The 20,552-nt window shown below is 38.5% G+C and overlaps 1 protein-coding gene across 1 annotated transcript in view; it reads left to right on the top strand.

Moving 5' to 3' along the window:
* SLC35F1 (solute carrier family 35 member F1) overlaps window positions 1–20,552 on the top strand; it is a 407,965-nt gene that overhangs the window by 243,471 nt on the left and 143,942 nt on the right. The window contains exon 2 of the mRNA XM_030316237.1: window positions 7,065–7,240. Within this exon, the coding sequence (XP_030172097.1) occupies window positions 7,065–7,240 (176 nt within the window). The remainder of the gene's footprint in view (window positions 1–7,064; window positions 7,241–20,552) is intronic.

Here is a 20,552-nt window from a genome sequence, read left to right on the forward strand (position 1 = left end):
TGGGATTTATTCCAGAGATGCAGGGATGGCTCAACACCTGCAAATCAGTGCGATACAGCAAATTAACAAATGACGGAGAAAACTCATATGATCATATTAATAGTTACAGGAAAAGCATTAGACAAAATTTAGCACTCTTTTATGATAAAAACTCTCAACAAAGTGGCTGTAGAGGGAACATAACTCCACATAATAAAAGCCATATGTGGCAAGCCCTACTCGACAGTGAAAAGCTAAAAGCTTATCCCCTAAGATGAGGATGCCTACTCTTGCCACTTTTATTAAACACAATATGGGAAGTCCTGGCCAGAGTAATTAGGCAAGCAAAAGAAATAAAAGGCATCTGAACAAGAAAAGAAGTAAAATTGTCACTATTTGCAGATGACATGATATTATATATGGAAAACACTAAAAACTACATCAAAAACTGTTACAACTAATAAATGAATTCAGTAAAGTTGCAGGCTACAAAATCAATACACAAAAATCTGTTGCATTTCTTTGTGCTAATAGTAAACTATCACAAAGAGAAATTTAAAAAATCCCGTTTACAATTGCATCGAAAACAATAAAATACCTAGAATAAATTTAACCAAGGAGATGAAAGACCTCTACTGAAAACTATGAGACATTAATAAAATTGAAGAAGACACAAATAAAAGGAAAGATTATTTTTTGCTCATAGATCGAAAGAGTCAATATTGTTAAAATGTTCATACTATCCAAGACAATATACAGATTCAGTGCATTCTCTATCAAAATTTCAATGACATTTTTCAAAGAAATAAAACAAATAATTCTAAAATTTGTATGGAACCACAAAAAAAAAATTAAAAAAAACCCAATAACCAAAGCAATCTTGAGAAAGAACAAAGCTAGAGGCATCATGCGTCCTGATTTCAAACTTCATTACAAAGCTTCAGTGATTAATACAGTATGGTGTTGGCATAAAAACAGACACATAGATCAGTGGAACAGAATAGAAAGCCCAGAAATAAACCAACACATATATGGTCAACTAATTTACAATAAACCAGACAAGAATATACAATGGGGAAAGACTGGACAAAAGAACGAAACTTGACCACTATCTTATACACAAAAATTAACTCAAAATCCATTAAGGACTTGAACATAAGACCCAAAACCATAAAACTCCTAGAAGAAAACATAAGAAGTAAGCTCCTTGACACAGATTTTGGTGATGGTTTATTTTAATCTGACACCAAAAGCAGAAGCAGTAAACACAAAAAGAAGTGAGACTACATCATACTAAAAAGCTTCTGCACAGGAAAGAAAACTACAAACAAAATGAAAAACAGCCTACAGAATGGTAGAAAATATTTGCAAATCATCTATCTGATAAGGGTCTAATATCCAAAATATATAAAGAACTCATAAAACTCAATGTCAAAAATACAAAAAATCCAATTTAAAACTGGACAGAGGATCAAAATAGACATTTTTTCAAAGACACGAAGATGGCCAACTGGTACATGAAAAGATATTCAGCATCATTAATTATCAAGGAAATGCAAATCAAAACCACAATGAGGTATCACCTCATGCCTGTTAGAATGGTTATTATTTTAAAAAGACAAGACATAAGTGTTGGCAAAGATGTGGCGAAAAGGAAACCTTTGTGCACTATTGGTTGGAACGTAAATTGGTGCAGCCACTGTGGAAAACAGGGAAGTTCCCCTCGCAAAATAAAAATAGAACTACCATATAATCTAGCAATTCCACTTTCAGGTATTTATCTGAAGAAAATAAAAACACTAATTAGAAAAGATTTCTGCACCCTTATGTTCATGTTCGTGTTCATTGCGGTGTTATGTACAATAGCCAAGATATGGAAACAACCATGAGCCATCAATGGATGGGTGGTTACAGAAGTTGTGTGTGTGTATTGTGGTGTGGGCCGTATTATTTAGCCATGAAAAAGATGAATTCTTGACATTTGCGACAACATAGATGGATCTTAAGGGCATTATGCTAAATGAAATAAGTCAGACAGAGAAAGGCAAATACTGTATGATCTCTCATATGTGGAATTTTTTTATCTATTAAAAAAACAAGCACATAGATAAAGAGAACATATTGGTCATTGTCAGAGCTGCGGGGGTTGGGGGTTGAGAGAAAGGAGGGAAAGGGGTCAAAAAGTAATGAGAAAAAAAAAGACAAGTTGAGAGGGAGAGATCTTTGCAAGTGCTTATAATCACATTTTTCCCTGCTTTTAAAACAAAGGACCCCCATTTTCATTTTTTACTAGGGCCTGCAATTATGTAGCCAGCCCGATTTCTACTTGAAACTGAGTTCCTTAAGATCTGGACACATGCTTATTCATCATACTATTCTGTGTGTAGCATAATATCTGTCATTTATTAGATAATAAACAATGCTTTTTGAGATAACATTTATTAATTTGATTTATGGTATATGTGTGTGTATCTATAAAACTCTAAATATCTACATATTTATGTTGATATATTTATAAAGTATAAATTAATAGAAATATATACTGTGAATGTATAATTATATATGCAGTGGACAGATAGGTACAAAATATTTAGAAAGCAGATTTTCTGTTAGAAAACAGGTTTTCTGTTAGAAAACAGTTATTCTGTATTAAGGGTCTACTGTTTCTGTTCCTTTTAATTTAAAGGGTTATTAATTCAAATGCTACTGTAATCAATACTGTATTTTAAAAACTATAAAAAGTAAATTAATATCTAGCAAGTGGATTCATTGCACCATAAGCTTTCAGAATGTGCCCAGTGACAGCACATTTCTATAAGAAATAAATACAAAAAGTAGTACCTGCCTTATAAGGTTATTATGAGGATTAAATAAGATAGTATATATAAAGCTAAAGCCTAGGACTTGGCACAGGCTGATAACTTCTTAAATATGAATTATTATTGTTATTTCACCGTAACTAGCCTCATTTTGTAGTAAGTTATTTGGGAACTCAGCTCCAAAGTCTTGGTTAGTAGTTCGCCAATAACAAGGACTATGTCTTACTCATCTTTGAGTACATAGTGCCTGACATGTAGAAGGCTGTTTTATAGTATACTGGTACATATACATCAGAAAACTAAAATTTGATTCCCTTACATAAGTAATCAGTTATTTTTGGTGGCTTGATTTTGTTCAAGAAAGGCACAGGATATTGCCAAAGTTTTGAATACGATGGTTATAATTTAAGCAGCTGTAGGAATTCCCATGTTGTGGCCATTTTTAACCTTATTTTCTCAAGGAGACATACTCCATACCCACTCTTTTCTGGTTGACATACTCAGCATTGGGAGCAACCAATTAGTTGTAACTCTCCCTATTTCTTTTCCACTTCAGGATGTAAGTTATTATGCAAATAATCAAGAGTGACCTCATGAGAGGATAATCATGAATCCACTCTAAATTAAATTGTAAATCATTTTATACATTATTATTTTAGCTCTCATCATAATTATTGTGTTTTGTGGTGACTAGATCAGACTTCTTCAAAGAATTCTTTGAATTCTCCAAAATTCTTCAAAGTCAGCACTTTTATATCTTAGGACTTCCTGTCCATTTAGTCACAGCTAACTATTCCCTCTGTGGAATTCTCTGTTTCCTTGGTTTCCATAATACCAGTATTGCTCTGCTACTCTCCACTCTGCGAAAACTGGTCTTTCAAAGGCTAGCAGTGACTACAAATTATCTTCTCCCAGTACACATTCTCTCTGTCCTCTAAGCAACATTCAGTATTACAACTACCTTCTCCATGAAAGTCTCTGTTCCCTTGCTTTCCCTGACAGCAAGAGCTTTCCTTGTCTTCCCCTTAACCTTCTAACCACTTTTGACTCCAATGATGTGCCTCTTCTTTTCCTTTAACCCCAATGTGGGGATTCCCCAAGGATTTTTCCTAGACTTCTTATTCTCTCTTCCTTGGCAATATCATCCATTTCTGGTACTGGAGCCATCCATCACTTTTAGGTGTATAGCTTCTGCATATTTATCTCCTGGTTGTTCTCCCTATCCAACTCTTATCTCTTGTTGCAAATACTGCTGGATCATTTGGAAGCTCATCTGGCAGCTCAGATTCAATATACCAAAGTTTTTTGTTATCTTTCCACTCAAACCAACTCCTTATCATGATTTTTGTTAGTGGGTATCACACTTCTCTGTTAGGCTGGCTTAAAAACTTTTGAATTAATTCTGGTACTTCTCTTTACCTCTGCCTTTCTTTTTTATCATGCTTTCAATTCGGCAAAACTGTTCAGTGTTGCCTAGGCCTGCCTCTGCCCCGTCTTTGAATTCTTCATTCACTACTTCTTCTGAATGGTATTGTCCAGCAATAGGTGCAGTAAATAAAGAACATTATATAGACTTCACTGTCTGGCAGAGGGAAACAGGGGGTAAAATCAGTAATTATAATACAAGATATAGAAATGAAGGAGAAGCAACCCAGGGAAGGCAGGACAGGTAAGACTTATTAAAGGGGGTAACATATGAGCCAAATCTTAAAAGATGAATAGGAGTCAGACTGATAAAGGCAGGAAAAACATTCTAGAAATAATAACACATGCAAAGGAATGCCAGCAAAGAAGACTATGACTTATTGTTGAGGTGTAAGTCGGACTGGGGCTCTGGCTTCATGGGGAAATGAAAGCAGGAAGTAAAGCTCCAGAGGTATTAAGAGTGGAGGGAAGGCACGTAGGGCCTTGTTTTCAATTACCTGATGTTCCATAATGAACCACCACAAATACTATGCCCTAAAACGATAGCCATTGATTATTTCTCACAGTTCTCCAATTGGGCAACAGTCTCTGGGGATGGCTCATCTCTGCTCCACGTGGCACAGGCTGGTATAGCTCCAATGGGGCAGGAGGATCCAGGAGCCTCACTTACATGTCTGGTGCTTCAGCTGGGGTGACATTGGCTGGCTGGGTTTCTCTTTTTCTTTACACATGGTGACTCAATATTCAGCAACCTAGGTTCTTTACATGTAAGCTGTATCTGCAGAGAGAGAAAAGTGGAAGCTGTGGAGCTTCTTCCGGATTAGTCTGGAAGTCACATGACATCCTTACCCCTACATCCTGTAGGTCAAAATAAGTCACAAGAGGAGCTCTGCTTCTAGAAAAGGAGAAGTAGATCCCATCTCCCTTTGGGAGGAGGAGCATGAATGCAGACGGATGAGAGGAAATGTTGGCAGCCATGTTTCTGGATCATGTATCATAAGCCTTATAGATCACTGCATTTTATGGGGTACCATTGTAGGATTCTAAGCAGCAGACTGCCATTGTAGAATATACGTGCAAAAATATCTCTTTGATCCCTTTATAAAGATTGAGTTCAGGGGTCAGGCCCAATACCTGGAAACAGGGCAACCAAGGAGAAGCCTCTACCAGTATGTTACAGGTTATCCTCAAGAAAGCCTTTTCTATGGGCCCTCATGCCTTGCTCCAGTTTTCCTCCTCATTGAAACAAATGGAATGACCAAAATGTGATAGATGCCTTCTTCTTTTTTCTTTTTCCTTTCTTTCTTTTTTTTCTTATTTTTTAAACATTTACTCTTTTATTTTATTAATGTAAAGAGAGAGAGAAGGAGGGGGGACAGAGGGAGAAACAATCTCAAGCAGGCTTCATGCTCAGCATTGAGCCTGATGCAGGGCTCAATTCCATGACCCTTAGATCATGACCTGAGCTGAAATCAAGAGTTGGATTCTTTTTTTTTTTTTTAACGTTTATTTATTTTTGAGACAGAGAGAGACAGAGCATGAACGGGGGAGGGGCAGAGAGAGAGGGAGACACAGAATCGGAAGCAGGCTCCAGGCTCCGAGCCATCAGCCCAGAGCCCGATGTGGGGCTCGAACTTACGGACCGCGAGATCGTGACCTGAGCTTAAGTCCGACGCTTAACTGACTGAGCCACCCAGGCGTCCCAAGAGTTGGATTCTTAACCGACTGAACCATTCCGGCACCCCATTCTTTTTTCTTGTTTTAAGCAAGACACCACTAAAGTATCTGTCCAGGACTCTGTGCCCCTTCCAGAAAGATTCACATCTGCCACGGGGGAGGAAATATGTAACATCACATATCCTCTGACTAATTTTTTTATGTTTAGAGATAATATTCTTTGCTTATTTTACATTGCTGTTTCTATAAATAAACCAGGAAAGTCAGATGAGACTTTTGGGGAAGGCAGAAGCCTCCTTTATATTTCCAGGGGCTCTTCCTGTGTCAGATCCTGTAGATTTATGTGATCATAAAGCCCATATGGGCACTTTATTTCTATGCATAGTGAACCCCTTGACTCTTGCCCCTAGTCCTTACTACAGTGCTGTTCAATGCCTATTTAAAAGCCACAGAAAATATTTACAGAATTTGAAATGTTTTATTATATCACCTCAGTAACTAAATTTGCTTCATGAATAACTTTTTTAACATGCAAGCAATAGTATCTTGTGTAGAGGAGAGTGAAGACTAATGCTTATCAGTCTTTACTAGAGCAAAGTAAGATCCAAAATCTGGGAATGGAGAGGAGATGGTCCTCCTGGATTTTCTGGGGTTCGTACAGCCCCTTCCCCTAAGTGTTTCTGGATCCCAGATTTCAATCTATAAACAAAAGAGTCTCTCATTATTGGTATGAGAACCTGAAGATAAGGTTACAGTATGGTGCCTCTTTGTCAGCGTGCAAGTGTTCTGTCGGATTTCTGAAGACTTAGTGAGTGCTATGGTGGGCATCACCGACGATGTTAATTTCCTCCAAGACTCCAGAGTCCTGTGGCTAGAAGCCAGGATCACTTGGAGAGATTTGGTCCCAAATCCCAGCTTTGCCACTTCCTCGTTACATGACAGTGAACAAATTCCTTAACTCCTGTAAACTTTGCTGTTGTTTTTTTTCCTCTTTAAAACCTCACTAATAATTGCACCCTGCTCATAGGGTTGCTGTGATGGGTGAAAACAAATACTATTTATTGCACCTAGCCTAGTGAATGGCACAAGTACTCAATAAATTTTAACTGTTATTGTTTCAATGGACTTCCTGCTGATCTTCACTGTTTCCTTTATTTTTTCCAGGGAGATGTTAATCTCTGTGGCTCTGGGCCAGGTGTTATCCCTTCTTATTTGTGGAATTGGCTTGACCAGCAAGTACCTGTCAGAAGATTTCCATGCCAATACACCAGTCTTCCAGAGTTTCCTCAATTACATCCTTCTCTTCTTGGTCTATACCACCACACTAGCCGTCAGACAAGGTAAGCATGCAAAAACCCGTATGTAGCTGGGAATATAGCTGGGTTCCTTTTTTATAGACATCTAGAAGAATGATGAGCCATGACTAAATTAACTTTTTGTCACTTACAGCATCATAAGACAATTCAAAACCTCAACTCTTGCTTTTCTATTTTGCAGTAATAAAGCAAACAAAATGAATAAATAAATCACAAAGAAGCATAAATTATGTGAATTCAGCAGGAAATAGGAAATGCATGTATAGGCAAAATGTACAATTGCTCACTATTTGAATTTCTGTTAAAATCCCTTATACCCCTGGACCGTGGAAAGGCCTGATGCAGCTGTGCTCAGTATGCTAGTCCTCAGAAATCCAAGGGAATTACAGACAAATGTATGTTCTTTGGGAAAGTGTCACAAGAAAGATAAAAATAGTAAACACAAACAACTCTAGTAATAATAAAAGAGAAAAGAAAGGAAAGAAAACTACCACAATTGGTCAAATGAGATGTTCTGTCTAAACTTCAAATAGCTAAAGCAAGAAAACAAGTCCTCCAAGAATCAATGCAAGAAAAACTTATTTGGCAATTGCAGTTGAAATCTTTGGGGGGGTGTATCTCTGGGGAGAGTAATTCAGATCCTTATGATTATACCATTGAATCTGGTGTAAACACTATTTTTTATTCCTTTGGCATGGAGATAGCGAACGATTCACCCCTAGAAGCTGTTGAATGTGAAATATGCATTGAAAAATAACCATTAACATGTTTGAAGATAATTTTATACCTTAATAATAAATAAGAATATAGGAATAGCTATATTCATCAATTCTAATAGTCATACTTTTTTGAAACTTTTATAAGAACTGTAAGAGTATTTCATTTTTACACTTCCTTATTTAAATGGCCATCCAGAATAATATTGCTTAATTATAACTATGTGGCCAATTCTAGATTTTATTCAGTTGGGACTGAATTCCAGTTTAACTTTGGAGTTGTTTAAAGTATTGGAATTCATTTGAAACTTATCAAAAAATTGCATTATTGGTGTTTGTTTTTTAATTTAATATCAGTAGACATTAATCTAAGAATAAGCATCTGACTTTGGCTCAGGTCGTGATCTCACAGTTCGTGAGTTTGAACCCCACGTCAGGCTCTGTGCTGACAGCTCGGAGCCTGGAGCCTGCTTCAGATTCTGTGTCTCCCTGTCTCACTCTCCCCCTCCCCCATTCACACTCTGTCCTTGTCTCTCTCTCTCTCAAGAATAAATAAACATTAAAATTTTTTTTAAAAAAATAACATTTCAACTAAAACCTCAGGCTACAGAAGCTATAGACATTGAGTCTGACTTATATTTCCTCAGGGTGATATATGGAAGCTAACAGTTTGAACACTACAAATGCAAACAAGAAAACCCACAAAAATCATAGGGAAGTGGTGAGGAAAAAAGTAAATCAAGCCAATCTAAGAAACAGAGAGAAAATTTCACTGTCATAGGTACAAACAGGAAAGCGTAGAAAACTAAATGTAGCAAAAGACCTAAAGTTTATAACAGTACCTTCTATCAAGACTCCATAATGTGCCAAACACTATGTATCTCCTTTATTATCTCCTTTATTTCTTCAATCCAAAGAAATAGGTATTATTATCCAAAATTTTGTAAATTAGGAAACGGTGCCTCTGTGTCCAGAACCTGCTCCTGGCTGTAGAACTAGGAGCTGTAAGGCTCATGCTAGGCCAGGTCATGTGCCTCCCTGGACTCCCTCAACCCCATGTGGGGTCTAGGGGAGGCCGGAGGAAGAAAAGATACTTTTGAACAAATGGAGGCTTTTTGCTTGAAATTCAAAACCCTAAATAAGAAAATAGCGCTGGTGCAAGGTCTAGTGAGGCACAACAGCGAAGTCAAGAAAATGTGGTCTCAGCTTTGGGTGGGGAGGGTAGATGGTGGTAGGGAGTGGAGGTGGGGTGGGGAGAGACACAACTGGCAGGAGGCCAAGGACTAGGACAAGGAATTCGGAGGCTTTTTGGAGAGAAGACTGAAGAGAGCCTGAGGGAATTTTGTTTATCCCAGTCAGTGATGTCCAGAAGCAATGTCTCAGATACCCTATTTAGAGATTTCTGCCATTGCCTCAGATTATCACTAGATTCACTGACATGACTTTATTTGGGTGTTTACTCACGATGTTTGTTTTAATCTTCATCGTTAGAAGTTTTAATAGGCTGGCATTAAGCTAACATCTGGAAACCAACATAGTAATTACATTAATTTTGTATAGGCTGATTACATTCTATGTTCTAGAGACATAATAATCTCTTTCCTTGTGCACCTCAAGATTTGAGAAGGAATGAACAACAGAGCGAAGAGGGGGAAAGGATGGAAAGTCTGGTGTGTGCAAGGGAGCTGCTCTCACAACCACAATTTCTTTTCCTTTCCTGGTGCTCTCTGACCGCTCTTCCCAGAAGGGTGCAGATTAGGACTGAGCAAAATTACTGTCTTTCCAATTCTCCCGGCACAGATGTCACCTAACCTGACTGGGCCACCATTTAATTTGACACACCTTAGGCCACAAAACTGCAAGAAGTTAGTCTCGGGAATGTATATATGTGTGTGTATACATATATGTGTATATTATATATATATATGTATATGTATATATATATGTATATGTAGTGTGTATATATGTGTGTGTGTGTGTGTGTGTGTATAATTATTTATTTATTTATTTTTTGAGACACAACATAAGCTTGGGAGGGGCAGAGCGAGAAGCAGAGAGAGGATCTGAAGTGGGCTCTGTGCTGATAGGCTGACAGCAGCAAGCCCAGGGCTGGAACTCATGAACCGTGAGATCATGACCTGAGCTGAAGTCAGACATTCAGCCGACTGAGCTACCCACGCACCCCATCGGGAATGTATTTTTAAACAAATATTTCCTTATCATTTTAACCATACAACTTCTAAAAAGTTATGATCGTCTCATGTGATTACAATGTGATAAATGCAAGAAGCCCTTCAAGAGCCTTCAGGTTGGTATTAGGGCAAAAGCCTTGTGAAAATTTGACTTCAAAGTTAAACTGAGTTCTCTTTATCAGATGCTCACTGAACCAGTGACCAAAGACTCTGAAGCAAAAGGTTCCAGTAGAAATTCCAATATAACTCTGGTTCAGGCTGGAGTTTTGAACTTGTCCCTGATTATTAAATTGGTTCCCAAAAAAGTGTGACTCCGTCCTTAAAAACTTTGTCTTGTTGAACAAGTTTTATGTCTGACCCTTTCCTTGACTGGTGCTAGGTTGTTATTAGAGATGTTTCCAAAATTCATAAAGTTTTTGCTGTTTATAGCAAAGAGCTTCAGTAATACCACTTTATAGGAAAAAAATGTACTTCAAACAAGTAGTTGCATTGATGCAGCAGCAAGTTTGAGAATTTAGCTATAAATAAATATTATATATATTTATTTATATTTATATATAATAAAAATGAGCTAAAATAAATAAAGTGGTTAAGAGTAACCACTTTAGAGAAGTTATTCAAGCAATTGAAATGTCCTCATTGAAGTGATGCCTGAAATCCAAACTCATGCTGTGTGTACCTAGTTGGGCATCATGAATTGTAAAGAAAAACTCAGTTCTCTTCCTGTGTCTTCCCTTTACCCTTACACTATCACCACACTTAACACACTTTTGTCACTGAATGCCTGGTGTTTTTCATACCAAGCAATTCTGTGACATCAGCTGGGTGTCCTACAGTCAGCCCAGGTTCTGACACTGTCTACCTGGAGATAGTGTCAAATCCCATAAGTTAAGAGCTCGGCCTCACATGACTGCCCCTCTCACTTCAGATGCTAATTGCAAGTCTGGGTTGTAGCCTCTGCTTCTGACTAATGGACTGTAAATCAGAGGTTCCTACAGCTTCCTTCTTGAGTTTGATTAATTTAGTAGAGTGGCTCACAGGACTCAGAAAAACAGTTCATTACTGTTTATCAGTATATTATAAAAGAATATGATGAATGATATACATGAACATCCAGATGAAATAGATGAGTTGCACAAAGTACAACTCATGCCTGTCTGCATAGGCCACTCTTTCCATATCACCATGTATTTATTCATCAACCCTGAAGCTCTCTGAATCCTCTACGTTAGACATTTTTATGGAGTTCATTATGTAGGCATGATTGATCATTAACTCCATTTCCAGCCCCTCTCACTCTCTGGAGAATGGAGAGATGGGGCTGAAAAATCCAAACTTCTAATCATGGCTTGGACTTTGTGGTAACCAGTCCCTATCCTGGAGCCTAGCAAGAGTAACCTCATTAGAACAAAAGTAATGGCTATCACCCTGGAAATCCCAAGGGATTTGGGAACTCTGTGTCAGGAACCAAGGTCAAAGACCAAATATTAGAACAAAAGATGCTCCTAAGTACTCTTATTAGGAAATCACAAGGGTTTTTGGAGCTCTGTGCCAGGAACTGAGGGCAGAGACCAATATATATTTTCTATTATCTCACAGTAATATAACTAGCAAAGTATAGTGAACCTCCCAGAAACTGATGGATTTTCCTGGGAAATTCTCCCATCCAAGTACTAACCAGGCCCGACCCTGCTTAGCTTCCGAGATCAAACGAGATCGGGCACGTTCAGGGTGGTATGGCCATAGACTGCCTGGGAAATTCTCAAAAGAAGACTCTTCCTCATGTCTACTTTTTTTCTTAAAATTCCATGCAATGCTAGCTGAAATCAGGAAGCAGAGAGACACAAAAAGCAAAGAGTATGAACAAGAAGAAAGAAGAACAGGATGGGGTCTAACTAAAGCCCAGCCATTCTCACATTTATGTTGTAGAAGCGAGAAATGTGACAGGCTTTTAAAAACAAAGGTGAAGATAGGATATCAAGGAAAAAAAAATATGTTATTAGACTTTCTACCCATAAAGTTCCCTTACCAATTATCTTAAGAATCCTGCTGCTTCCCAGAAGTACTTTCAGCAGCTCTTAAATAATAGATACCTATGGTTTCTCTTTTGGCAATTTTTAACTTCTGAGTGAATGTGAACAACGGTTTTTAAACAGTCAATAATTTCCTTCTTTTCTTCTTCTGCCAATTTTCTTCAGTTCCTATCTCTCTAATTCCTCTTTATTTTTTCATTCACAGTTTACTCTGTGATGGGGTAGGAAAGAATTGTGGGGCCAAGGCAGGACGCTTAAGGGGGGAGAAAACACTTTCAATCCATGTTTTCCTCCCTAAGGCATGGTGATGAAAAAAAAATGGGTATCAGTAATGAAAGCACAAATAGAAAGAGAAGTATCTGCTTCATTTCATATACAGACCTTGGAAAGAAAAGAAATGTGGCCACCATAGATCATCATTAGATATATTCCTGGTGACTCATTTTATAAATTCTGCTTTTTCATTGAAAGGTATTTTTATAAGCTCTTCCAATTTTGAATAAAAGACAAGCTTCCAGCTAAAAGCAATATGATGGGTTTTGCATGTATTTTGCTTTTCAGAAAATTCTTGAAACATAGACATTAAAGTATCTATTGAATCATTGATATATTTTTTTTATGTTAGTGTGAAAAAGAGACAGGTCTTTAATAGTACTAACAGAGCACTCATCAAAACATCACCATGTGTAATCCCTTTGACTTTTTCTAAAGAAAGAATACTGAAAAGTAAACACATGCCATGCTTTTTATGAAAAATATACCCATTTTGAACATTAAATTCCAGAAGATAGAAATCCTAGTTCAAATTTCACTTTTAAGTGGGGAGGCTGAAAAATGAACTCTGTTCAGGTCTTTCAAGCACTTGCTCTCTCCCTGCCCGTCCTACCCACCATCTCCTTTTCCTACCCAGGGCACTCAAGTAATGCAAGAGAGATGAAAGAAATACATAAAAATGACAGCTTTGTCTACACATAACAGCTAGATGCAATTCATGGCCCAATGGTCCAGTCCCATAGCCCTCAGCATTTTAAATGAAGATGCTTCTCGGAATTTGTGCCAAAAAAAGCATTTCTCCTTTTGGTGGTGGCTGGGGAAAATTAATCAGTAAGTAATTGTTACCTCTTCCCACACCAGACAGGCTTCATATTTGTTCTTTTCGGAAACACTGCACTTCTTACATACAATTACATAGGCTAAATTCTTAATTACCAATGTTGCAAGATTAAAAATATCTCTGTAATTAGAGGAAACGTAGGACTTCATACAAAATAATATAGACTTCTCACAGAGCCACAATGATGTCTTGGAAATAAGTATCTGGCATTTCACAGTCTATCAGATCTTAGAGCACCCTGTGGATCTCATTTCCCTAATTCTGTTAATACTGCTGTGCTCTGTGAATCTTTGCCCCTTGCCTTATTGGAATGTTCTTTGACCCACACCATAGGAGGTCAACAACGTGGGCCAGAGCAGTGAAAAAAGTTAAAGCAGGATCCAGGATTTTCCTCAGAGCAAAAGCTCAAGTTATGCTCGCACATAGCTCAGTTTCCAATTCTCTGGATAACCTTTACTATATCACTGAGAAGGACTTTGGGTTGGACTTTGGGTCAGTGAGGAGAAGGAGTGGGTTGGCAGTATAAGAAAACACTTGGTAAGTGTAAATACTGAATTATAACTCCCTTGGAAGTTGTGGGGGCAAATATACCGTCACTTACCTACGACTGGTGAGGTAATATTCATTGGAGCCTCTTAAAAATTCTCCCGTGTGGGAAATTACCTGGCAGACCTCCATTCCTATTCCTTATCAGGTTGCATTTATTTTTACTTAAGTATGATTGGAGTGTTCTAGTCCCCATAGTATAGAAAGGTTGTACTTTAGGAACTGAGGTGCTCAGATGAATCTTTGGTAGATGGGAATTATGATTATGTTGTTGGGGAAGAGAGAAGAAAAGGTGGGAACAGGGGAGGGAGGGAAGAAGAAGGGAATATACACAAACCATGCTGGGAAATTATTAGAGAAAATAACAACAGAAAGCTAGAATCTGGTTCTAGCAAGAGCAACTGAAACTCTCATAGACTGCTGGGAATGCATAATGATACCACCACTTTGCAAAATGGCTTGGCAGTTTCTTATGAAGTTAAATATACACTTAAATATGACCCGTCAATCACACTGTCCCAAGAGAAATAAGAACATGATGTGCACACAGAGAACTATATACAAATGTCCATTGCAGCTTTGTTCATAATGGCCAAAAACTGTAAACAACCCAAATGCTCACCAGCTTGTGAAAGGATAAACAAATTGTGGTAAATTCATACAATGGAGTACCACTCGGCCATGACAAGGAATAAGCTACCGACACATGCAATGATATGGATTAACCTTAAAAGCATTATGATAAGTTCAGGAAGGCAGACATGAAAACTCTGGTACTGTGTAATTAAATACTGGGTAATAATGTGATGTTCTGGAAAAGGCAAAACTATAAAGTGAGGAAATAGATATGTGGTTGCCAAAGCCTCAGAGTGGGAGGGGAGACTGACTGCAAAGGGGCACAAGGGAAATTTCCGGGTAATGGAAATGTTCTGTAGATGTTGATTGTTGTAGAGATTACAGGACTATATACATTTGTTAAAACTCTTCAAGCTGTACACTTAAATGGATTTTACCACAGGTAAATTATACTTTAATACACCTGACCGAAGGCCAAACAAAATGAATGAAAAAGAATTAATTGACTCTTCACTATCCCTCCATGGTTACCATGATAAAATAATGTCTCGCTAGGCCCAGAGTTTCCAATAGGGAAACTATAGTAGCTATTCCTTCAATCACTTGTGGATATTAGGAAGTCAGCATTAAAACTTCTCACTTCATATGGCATGCTTTTAGACTATAAGAATGAGTATCGTTTCCAAAAGGGGGGAAAAAAAACAAACCCTGCTCCAAGGACCTTGCTCATGTGACATAAACTGTTATTTATCAAGCTCATAACCCACTAAACAACGCAAAAATACACACACTGCATACATATGCAGCACTGACAGGGTGAATCTGCACCAAATCAAGTCTTCCACAGTTGTTTTTTTTTTTTTTTTTTTTTTTTTTTTTTTTATTTTTGGGACAGAGAGAGACAGAGCATGAATGGGGGAGGGGCAGAGAGAGAGGGAGACACAGAATGGGAAACAGGCTCCAGGCTCTGAGCCATCAGCCCAGACCCTGACGCGGGGCTCGAACTCACGGACTGCGAGATCGTGACCTGGCTGAAGTCGGACGCTTAACCGACTGCGCCACCCAGGCGCCCCTTCCACAGTCTTAATCAAAGTTAAGAGTACCCAACAGAGCATGTCCTGTTTGTGCTCAAGTGGATGAATCTCAAATAGAGTGAGACCTTGCACAGAACTTTCAGTATCGCTTAAATGACTTTTAGATGAAAGGAAAATGACATGAATGTGCAACACTGCTTCTCCTCTTAATCGATCATCTTATAAATGTACACGCATGCACACATACACTCTATACATCAAACCCTCCCTCATTCCCCATGCCAAATACTTCGCTTAAGGGATGCGCTTCTGATTCTTTCATTCCAAACAGCCCATAAGCTTGGAGGGAGGGATGGTCTCTCTGTCTTATCTGGAGTCCACGTTGACTGTTAATTCTGGAAATCTTTAAGCAGTCACCTATCCATGCTGAGAGCTGGCATAGAGCAACATTCATTCCTGGCACGAAGCTCCAGTGTTCATGTGGGAGACTGAAGGGTGGTTACAAGATGATAACTGTATTGCCTGAAGGAGATAAGTCCCCTTCTGCCAAAATAGTGCTTTGTATGTAATTAGTGTAAGAATTCAGAGGAATAGAGAGTTTATCCTTACAATCATCTTTCTCATTAAAAAGAATCATAATGGAAGAACAAAGCAGTCCCTGCAGTGAGTTGAATTGCTTTCCCTAAGTTTTCATTAAATCAAAGACTCAGCAGTTAGCCATCTTGCAGACCCTACTGCAGTCTGCTACATGAGATTTGTGAGGCGGAAAAATGAAGCAAACCTTTTCTTTTTTTTTTTTTCCTTCGCAGGATTAGATTTGCAGTGTGGTTACTTTAGATCAGAATTCTCTGTCTGTGCATTTTTTGAGTATCTGGTTTCACTGGCTTCCATTTCTGAGATTTTGGAAGACCAGAAAGAAGATCATGTAACTCACCAAATTTAAATGTGGTGTTTGCAAATGGTGGGTTCTGACTGCAAGTTGGAGTGACTGTGCCCCTTCAGTGACTTATAGGAGGAGAAACATAAAGGAAATGACTTGCAGATAAAAGAAAAGATGATCAAAATTTATGTGTCTGACCATTTTGTTTTACCATTTCACACTTCATTCTATAAAGTAGCATATTACTTTCTTTTACCTTGAACTAATTAGTCATGTCTAAGAAAATGCCCATCTGTAAGAATCATATTTAGGAATTACTACTTAAGTCCACTAAATTAAAATATAATTTTAAACAATTAGGGTCTAGACTTTTTCTGTTTCTCAGTTCAGTCCAGATGTAAGAGTCACTGCATCATCCTGGTAAGTTTCCATAACTTTTCTGTGTTGTTTTTCTTCAGTTTATATGTCAGGGTAATAAGAGCAACCACCTGACGGGATTCCTGTGGACTAAATGAGGTGATGTATGGAAAATTTCTAGCACAGGATCAGGCTTATAGAAGCATTGAATACATATGATCTGCCATCATTGGCATTATATTGACTTAATAAATATTGATTCTCCTCCTTAGCAAGTTGGATTTTACACATGTAACCCTTAATTTGGATAAATTCCATCACGAAGACCCTGAAATTCATTAGCCATATTGCCGCAGTTGTGTTCTTCTTTTGTCACTGGATGTCACAGTAGGCACTGGTATGATTCATAGAAGGATCAAAAACAAGAGACATTTCAGATGTTTCCTCACCACTGCGGTGGCCAATGTGAGTAAGGGGACTCACTGATAGAATCATTACACTGGCGCACGACTCATTCTGAAATGCACTAGCCCAAGTCCCCCTGTCCCAGCGTGTAGAGTGGGGGGGTCTTTTGCCTGAGAAAGTCAAGCCAAGGGCAACAGTGAGCATCCAGAATCTGTCCAATGGGACCCAGCACCACCTTTCTACTTTCTGGCATAACTGCACCCTAACTATGAGAGGTCACAAAGGGGGAAGGGAGGGCTGCCGAAGGAAGAATTGAAAGAACAACTCCCTAGGTCCATGCTTATCCCTAGAAATGAGTGAGTACTTTGCTCTAGAGCTTTGATTTTAACAATGAAATCTCAACACAAAATTATTTCCCACCCTTTCTTTTCCTCTTGTTGATATGTATGTTTCCTCTCTCTTCTCCCATTTCCTCTCTTCACCCAGCTTTTTCCTTCTCCCATAATCATAATTGATACACAAAAGGGAAGAAAAACATTCCCATTCACTTTACTAAGATAAAACTGTCACTACAAATTTAGATGTTACAGAGAAGATCCAGATTCATTTTAAGCCATGCCTGCAAATTCCGATTCCAAGTTACTATCCTTTGCTCAAGAAAAGGCTCAGAAGCACAAGGACACCAATTAAGATCAGTATGTTGTAAACTAAGTTTGATTACCTTTTTTCATGAATGTTTTTCTTCCACAACACACACACAGTGCATCTGTGAACTGCAACCAACTGAATACGCATATGGAAAGCAAAGCAGAGCCAAAGCAGCTGAGAAGATCACATTCCTATTTGGCCTGCTGACCAAGGCATACGCCAGCTGGAGAAGTTAAGGACAGAGAAATGTGGTTTGTCCAAAACCATGAAGGGATGGCATTTCTGTCCAAGATAATTTCCAGCAAGGAATCCATTCTTGGGCAGTGGCCATAGGTGCTTTAGAAGACCTATCATTACAATAGTAGGGATTCTTAAGATGCATTCCCAGAGGGAGAGCTGGATCATTATTTTATAATCAGAATCCCAAATCTCCATCAGTTATCTGGAATGAGCAGAGAGCAACACGTCCCTTTTAAGGATATTTCAGTGGAAGCCATAGTATGAAATCTATAAGCAGAGATTAGCCTTACTATAAACTACCACACAGACAAGAATTGTCCTCGGATGAGCTCATTAAAAGGAATCTTGCTTCCATTTTTGACAGGGTCAGAACATTTGTCCTATTTTAAAGTTGAAAATAAAATCAGGGTGGGGAGAGGAAAAATAAAAATAATCCAAGATGAAAAAGGGCTGCAAAATGCCCCCAGAGAGCACAAAGCTTTGGGGGCTACATAGCCAGTGAAATGGCCACCAGTATGTCATCTTCTAGCTGAGAAGAGGGGAAAGCCATGCTGTCAAGATCATGGAGCTCTCACTCACCCATCTTTCAGCAGGAAGAGCATGCCACAGACAAACTCAATGGACTACTGGGGTCTCACCAAATTCAAAGCATCTGGTTCTGTACCTACAAGCACATTTCAACTTTTGGCTTAGTGAATGTCATTCACTGAGGTCGAAATTTCCAGCTGGGCTGTGTTAAACTCAGGGCCATTATAGCACAGCTTTAAGCAAGCTATTGATTTTAAACTTTTGTCAGGCTAAAAGAAACTAAGTTAGATCATTCAGAAGCAAACAAAGAACTCAACTTCTAAAAATAAAGTTAAGGAACTTGGTAACTTCTTTCTAACAGAGAAACGTGTGGGCAGATCTTATGTAAGTGACATAAATGTGGAAGTCTCTGCACTGTTAAAAATTGTAAGTTATTTACTATATGGAAACTTAATAAATCTCAACTCTCGGTTTCTGTTGTTTTGGCATTGGATATGTTGAGTAATTTAAATACCTAACAGGAAAGTGTGTTCCTATACTCGGAGTGTCTCTTAACGAAAGGAGTCAGCCCCATATGCACAAGCCAAGGATGCAACTGCTTCCCAGCCTACTGAGTTTTATTGTGCCCATGTTTATTTCATACAGAACCTTCTAGAAGTCTCTGAACTGAGTACATCTTGCTCATATGTCTCTTATCTAAATGTAATTTCATGTATCTTCCTCAGTCACGTATTTCTTCCCTCACATATTCATTCATCTATTATTCCATTCATTTATTCAGCAAATGCTTTTGGAAGGCCTCGTTCTGTTAGGCACTGTACTCCCAGATGTGAAGGATGCCCAACTCTCCCTTCTCCCATTCCTTCTAAGCTCATAGGCAAGAGGAGGAGAGTGACTAGTAAAGAGTCCCTGTAATTGCAAGAGGCCAGATCTGAGGGTCTCGCTTTCCTTCATCTCCACCAAATCTTCATTGTAAAGGAATTTACTTCTCCTCTGTCATCTATTTTCATGACTGTTTTCTCCATCAGCCGCCAGTACCCCCTTCCCAATTATTCACAGCAGAAGAATTCATTACAAGCAGTTACAGTCAATACATTGCTGTGTTGTGGCATTCTGTTGGTATGTAGGCTCACGCCTGTGTTCTAGGATCCTGACTTTGCATTAAAAGAGCCATAGTTGTTCCTCTAGTCCTTGTACACACCCCCACATACATTGTCGCCCCAGGAGAATAAGACACAGATATCATCCGTGTCCTTTATTTAGACTTAGCTGTGGTGACTTCTAGCCTGCTAAACTTCTTTGAGCTAGGGCAGTTGGCTAATTTCATGATTATTAGTGACTTCCAAGACTCTCAAAGGTCTCCTATCCTCTTACAGGCAGCTATATATGGCTCGCTGGTCTCCATCAATTTGCCTGGCTTAAGTGACCCCTTTCTGTAATGACAAACAGTCCTTTTCTTTATTTTTTTGGCAATACCTTTAAGGAGCCCCTTACCCTTCTGGTCATTTGGGGATGTACCTCAATGCTTGCTGGTGTATGAACTTAAGCTCTTCCCAAGTTTCAAGAACCCCTGTAAAATGTTAGAAACTTTAATAATTTAATGTTATAAAGTGAAAAACAGTAGCACAGTGAAGAATATCAAAGTTCACAAGCTTTATTTCAGTACCTGACTGAGGAGAAGGACTGCCAACCACTCATTGGGACCATTAACAGCTGTGGAGCAGCAAGAAGGGAAACCAAAGTGTCAACTTCTTGCTTTTGACCATTTTCTCATTTTCTTACTGTACAGCATGTTCCACTAAGATCACATCTCATTCAGGGTAGGTCACCATTTGATAGTATTCTGGAGGAGTAAATTAATGTTGCCTTTCATAACTAGTCTCACAGTAGGTACAATTTCTAATAGTCCCAATGTGTTTGCAGAAAGTAGCACAGATACATATCTAACTAAATGCAGCAATTATTATGATTCCTTTGAAGAGATCGTTTTTGCCTCCTACTAATCACGTACCACAATTCCTGATATAATCTACTTATTCACGGTGTGACCTGAAAACCAGAGAAGGG

This window comes from Lynx canadensis, chromosome B2, assembly GCF_007474595.2.
Source record: "Lynx canadensis isolate LIC74 chromosome B2, mLynCan4.pri.v2, whole genome shotgun sequence".
NCBI classification, from domain to species: domain Eukaryota; kingdom Metazoa; phylum Chordata; class Mammalia; order Carnivora; family Felidae; genus Lynx; species Lynx canadensis.